The sequence below is a fragment of the Geospiza fortis genome, unplaced genomic scaffold (genome assembly GCF_000277835.1).
Source record: "Geospiza fortis unplaced genomic scaffold, GeoFor_1.0 scaffold333, whole genome shotgun sequence".
Taxonomy (NCBI): Eukaryota; Metazoa; Chordata; class Aves; order Passeriformes; family Thraupidae; genus Geospiza; species Geospiza fortis.
The window spans coordinates 2,076,981-2,082,980 of NW_005054347.1; the positions used below are offsets into that span (position 1 = coordinate 2,076,981).

Below are 6,000 nucleotides of genomic sequence, written 5' to 3' on the forward strand. Positions count from 1 at the left end.
TAAATTGAGCAGGTGATTCCGTTTTGCAGAGCTTCAGCGGGCCCTGCGCGAAGTGTGTGACTGGCATTTGTGCATGCTCTCTAATTAGAAGGATGTAATTTGAATGGAGGAATGTTTCATGTTAGTAATATGATTTCAAAAGGCTATGTTTGGAGGGAACGGATTGAGCCATCTCTTAATGAGTTCTGCTGATAAGATGCCAGTGGCTAAGGAAGGATAGCAAAGTGTGTGCAATTTGGCGAAGTAGTGAACAGCTTTTGCACTTCATTTTATCTGTCCTGAGGGATAGACAGGCAAAAATGTTGACTGCCCTTCATGTACCCCCCCAGTGCAGCTGAGTACTCTGCTGGTTCTATGGCCCTACTAGCTGTCTCCTCCTTGTTTCAGTGCGGCGTGTTGCTCCTCGATTCTCTATCCCTCCGAGCAACCACGAGGTGATGCCTGGGGGGAGCGTGAACCTCACCTGCGTGGCAGTAGGTGCTCCAATGCCCTATGTGAAGTGGATGGCTGGTGTGGAGGAGCTGACCAAAGAAGATGAGATGCCCGTTGGTAGGAACGTCCTGGAGCTCAATAACATCATGCAGTCTGCCAACTACACCTGCGTGGCCATCTCTTCCCTTGGCATGATCGAAGCCACAGCCCAGATCACTGTCAAAGGTAAGGAACTATTACCTGCAGTGCTCCTGTTTTGGTTTCAGCAATGTAGCCCTTTGCCAAAGTTTTTTGGCTGCAGCCGATTGACTGCTCTCTTCTGTGACTTTTCCAGTTTGCAAGGGAGATTCCCAAACCCACAACTTTGTTTTTTCCTGCTCACAGTATGATGAGATATTTGCTCTGATGGTAATTTTCTCTCTCCCTGCAAGCGGCGTGGTAGACAAGCTTGTGTCCGGCCAGGTCCTTATTACACCATGAGAGGACCTCACTGAGTCTGTGTTGGTCTCAGCAATGTCTGACTTGTTCAGTGCATCAGCAGGATCAGCTCCACACAGTGGTGGGCCATGGGTGTCTTGGGGCAGGGTCTGTGGATGTCTGCAGTCAGAGAGCTGTTCACAGAGATGTCCTCTTGCAGTAAGGGTGAGACAAGAAGGTTAATCCCAGCAGTGTGAAGTGTCCATGAGCCTCAACAGAATTAGCATCCTCCCTCCCTGCAGGGAGGAGCTATATTAGTTCATTTGAAATTTGTAAGATAATCCTCTGTAAATGTCTTCCCTTACTGCTCTGCCCCTTTCCCTTTCTTTTTCTTGTGTTGCTGTCCTTCAACTGTGCTTTCTGCTGATGTTTCACAAGTAGCTTTGCTCCAAAGAGGATCTTGTTGTCAATTGCTGACCACAGGGTAGCCCACCCACTAACAGGAGGGTGAAGGTGTCCTGCCTTTCCCATCTGGGGCCTATCAGAGCTGCAGTATCTGTTTCCTTCTCTGCTTGCAGTTGATTTGTAGCTCAGATTACCACAAATATGTCATCTTTTGAGTCTGTCTGTTCTTACAGGCCCCTTCCTGCACTAAGGCCACCTTTAGCACAGAGTTCCTGCTTGAACAAATCAGAGAATTAAGTGTTAGCCCTCTCTGACCTGGAGATAACAGGAAATTCTCTGGGCTAGTCAGAGGATGCTTTTAACCTCAGCCACACCCAGCTCCCTTTACTCACAACACCTGCTCCTCAGTACCTTTTCCAGCCTCTCTGATCATACAGAGCACAGTGGTTACCTTGCTATAGTAGATATACAAGAGCATGTAGGAAAAAGGGCCATGATGGGATGGTGGTCTGGTCTTGGATGGAAGAGGTGGGAGCTGCACCATTGCACAGATGGTTTGCAGCATTTACCTCTTCATAGCTGGAATGCCTTTGCCTCATCCCTCACTGCCCCAGGACAGGGAGCAATTTGCTCAGCTCCTTTTGCCCTTCACCTTCCTTCTCATGTCCTTGTCTCTTTTTCTACACCTTTATTTCTGGATATCTTACTGCCTCTGTCCCAAACTCCTTCACCCAGTGTTGCTTCTCCTGTGCTTGCTGGCAAGCAGAGCATTTTCAGTGCAGCCAGGAGAAGCAAGATTACACAGAACTGATTGCATTTAAGTGTGTTGCAAGTACCAGACCTACCCTTGCTCACATGGAGCCTGCACACCCAACAGCTGTCAGGAGTCAAACTCGTGGTTCTTCAAAAGAAAAGGAGTTTCATCTGTCCTTGAAAGCCTGAGGAAGGCTGCCAGTTTCTAGGATGCTGTAAGAAATCTGTTTCTTGAGGCCATAATACTTTGCAGGTTGGGTTTGCCCTCCCTGAGTCCTCCATGGGTAGAGATGGGGTGTCTGGCTGTGCATTGTGTGCCCTTCCCTTCCATGCCAGTTCAGCCCCTGATGATCTTCTCAGTATTCATGGTAGCACTGGAGAAGGCATTCTCTCTGGTACTCAGAGCAGGCATGCTCTGTGCTAAGGAGCTTGCCTTCCTCAGCTGTACATGTGAAAACTAGAAACCTGACGGCTTTGCCAAAGAATGAAGTTCTTGAGTATCTTAATTTGTGTTGAGCATTTTCCCTAGTTCCTTCTCAAGCATGGCTGCATTACAAGTCACTAATTACTTTAGAGTGGTTTGTAGGAGGTTTAAACTTACTGTAGACTTTAATTCAGTCATTGTACTAAAGTATTTGTGTACTCTGCAGATCTCTCTCACACACAGTCATTCTTTTTCTTTGTTCTTGTGGTAAAATGGTAAATCTGGAAATATGTGTTTGCAGTAGTTGTGTTCTCATTGACACTTCAGAGGTATCATTGTCAGAGTTTTTGTGTAACAATTTACTGTCTGGTTGCAGTTTGACACACCACCCAGTAAAATAGTGGATATGGAAGTTGGTAATTTCTCTGGCTGTATCTTTCCTGCATGTACTGTAATACTTACAAAACCTTGCCCCATCAACCCTTCTAACAGCATTGTCCATGAACTACCTTTGGCCTAAGATAGTGCCTCTCTGGAAGCAAGAGCATAACTCCAGGTTACTTTGGTGCTCTGATTGCTTTACTGCGTAAATCAGCTGTGCACCTGGCTTCTGGGGCCAGCCCAGCCCAGCAAGCATCTTCCCACTGCCGGGTGAACCCCCATGACAGAAACATTCCTGCATCCCCATTGAATTACTTTTATTTAGCCTGCTGCTGGTAAGTGCATCAAGCACATCTAATAACATGATTGCTCTGTTTATCCTTCCATTAAGAACCACTTCAAGCAATATATGGTAATATAAAAATGCATGTTATAGAGTATGAAATGATTTCTGCCTTTTAAAGAAGAATGTTAATGGGAGGTGGCAGCTCCATTTTTATCCCCGTGCACATTGCAAGGTTTGAGCTGACTGAATTATTTAAATCACACCTCTCTGCCTTCCAATTGCAGCACTGCCAAAACCTCCAACAGAGCCATTAGTGACTGAAACAACAGCTACCAGCGTGACCCTCACCTGGGATTCAGGCAACTCTGACCCCATTTCATATTACGTCATCCAGTACAAGCCCAAATCCCTGGAAGGCCAGTTCCAGGAGGTGGATGGTGTGGCAACGACCCGCTATAGCATAGGTGGGCTCAGCCCCTTCTCCGAGTACGAGTTCCGAGTCATCGCAGTCAACAACATCGGCAGGGGTCCCCCCAGTGAGCTGGTCGAGGCCAGGACAGGAGAGCAAGCTCCTTCAAGTCCACCCCTCAAAGTGCAGGCGCGGATGCTGAGTGCCAGCACCATGCTGGTGCAGTGGGAGCAGCCGGAGGAGCCCAATGGGCAGATCCGAGGGTACCGCGTGTACTACACCACGGACCCGCACCTGCCTTTGAGCATGTGGCAGAAGCACAACACTGATGACAGCCACCTCACCACCGTGGGCAGCCTCATCACAGGCACCACCTACAGCATCCGTGTCCTGGCCTTCACTTCGGTGGGCGATGGGCCCCCCTCGGACATCATCCAGGTCAAAACTCAGCAAGGGGGTACGTATGGAGTGGGGCAGGGGGCTCAGCCGAGTGTCTGACCTGCACCAGGCATCACAACTGCACTTGCTGCTCAAATGAGTGCATGTCAGAGAGGGTGGGGGGGCGTTCCCACCCCACAGCCATCAGATTTATGCTGTCAGATTGTCCTGGGGAGCTGCTATCAATCTCGGTACAGGTAGCATCCCACAGTTTTGTCTGAGATACACAGTGGCTAAAAATGTGACACAAAGTCCTGGACGTGGATGTCGGCACCTGTGTAACTGCTGGACCCTTCTGGGGTCTGAGTACACGTGTGGAAGGAAGGACCTGAGATGCAGTGAGGGTGTGGAAGTGAGCACGATCCCCGTAGTCACCCACCTGAGTGACAGAGATGCTTGCTTGTGGCCTGAGATGTTCTAAGAGCGCAGTACAGGAGAGAAGGAATGCTCTGGCAGAAACGAAAGAGGATCCTCACAAAGTAGAATGCTGACTTTGCTAAGTCATGCAGCTCTTCTCGCCTCTTCTGGCACTAACCATATGTTTGTTCCCCAGTTCCTGCCCAGCCAGCTGACTTCCAGGCAGAAGCAGAGTCTGATACCCGCATCCTGCTGACATGGCTGCCCGCCTCTCAGGAACGCATTACTAAATATGAGCTGCTGTACTGGGAAGGGGAGGATGGCACTCAGGTGAGCCTCCTGCCTGGCAGCTCGTGGGGCTGGACATGGCAGGTTATCAGCTTGGGAAGGGTGTGTGCTCGAGCCAGGGTGGTAACAGAACTGTTTCTTTGTGTTTCTTCTGCCTCAGTGGTGTGCAGGAACAATAGGAACATGGCATTCTGGTTTCTGTGTAAGTGACTTCAACAGTTCTTGTTCATGCTAGCAAAGTAGCTAGTGACTGGTTTGGGACTGGAAAGGCTCAGAATGCTGTGACAGCATCCCTGAGGCATGCCTACTGCTGGTGCCTGTGGACAGTCACACTTCTGGGCAAGTCTGAAATGGCCTCCAACATGTCTCTGGCCCCAGGACTGGTTAGATGTAAAAAGCTGATTGAAGGTAGCCTAGAGAGAGTCCTTCCACATTTACTGCAGGTCCCTAAGGGAAGTCTAGTTCAAGATACGTCAAAGGTAGTGCTGGCTTCAAGACAGCACAGCAAGAATTGTGCCACGACACCATCACAGTGTCCCATGGTCTTCTCCCTCTCCTCTTATTATAGTGGAATGAGAGCTGCCAAAAATAAGTGCCTTTCAGGTGAAGTGTCAACAAAACAAGCACTTTTCCAGCAGTGTTTTGGTGCGTTAGAGATCCTGACTGCTGCAGGACAAGGGCTTTGCTCTGTTTCACAGGCAATACGCTGTCTATTGGGAGAAAACAAACTTGTCTGTCCTGTGCCCCTTGTCTGAGATTGTATAGCTGGACCCAGCATTCCCACAAAGCTCTAGACCAGTGAGTGCAGTCTGGACACCAGACAGTGTAGGCTGGCTGTGGCAGAGGTCTGCTTCCCTGCAGAGTCCTGGTGTGTCACCCAGGAAGCTCCATGCTTTGAAGTCCTGCAGGACTGCAAGCAGGTTTGGCAGTGTGGCTGTGACTTTCTGTAGGTCCAGGATGGCTACACACCAACTTTTCTGTATCCTCCAACTACACCAAATAATCTATTTCCTCTTTTTTTGGCAGCAAAAGGTGGAGTTTGACCCAACCTCCTCATATGCCGTGGAAGGTCTCAAACCAGACACGTTGTATAAGTTCCGTCTGGGCGCCCGATCAGAGCTGGGGGTAGGAGTTTACACTCCCACAGTGGAAGCCAGAACTGCCCAATCCAGTAAGTGCCTGACACTCAACACTGCTGGAGACAAAGCAAAAGCAGTCCATTTTCCATCCCTGGGCACACAGAAGCCAGTGCCTCTGCTCTTGTAGGTTTGCAGGGATGCTGGCATGCAGTTTGCTAAAGGGAGTAATGGGGAAAACCAGCTGGGGTTTGGATCAGGGCTCTTTGGCAGAGTGGGTGCACCGAAGGGGTAAGTTGTTTCTTTGTGTCCCTTTTTTCATACTGTCTTTCCC

General features: G+C 49.3%; 1 protein-coding gene across 13 annotated transcripts in view; it reads left to right on the forward strand.

Annotated features, from left to right (window-relative positions):
- PTPRF (protein tyrosine phosphatase receptor type F) overlaps window positions 1-6,000 on the forward strand; it is a 286,072-nt gene that overhangs the window by 211,682 nt on the left and 68,390 nt on the right. For all 13 annotated transcript variants that reach the window (XM_031058681.1, XM_031058684.1, XM_031058686.1 and 10 more), the window contains 4 exons: window positions 388-657; window positions 3,383-3,964; window positions 4,499-4,632; window positions 5,617-5,761. In XM_031058681.1, coding sequence (XP_030914541.1) covers window positions 388-657; window positions 3,383-3,964; window positions 4,499-4,632; window positions 5,617-5,761 — 1,131 coding nt within the window. The remainder of the gene's footprint in view (window positions 1-387; window positions 658-3,382; window positions 3,965-4,498; window positions 4,633-5,616; window positions 5,762-6,000) is intronic.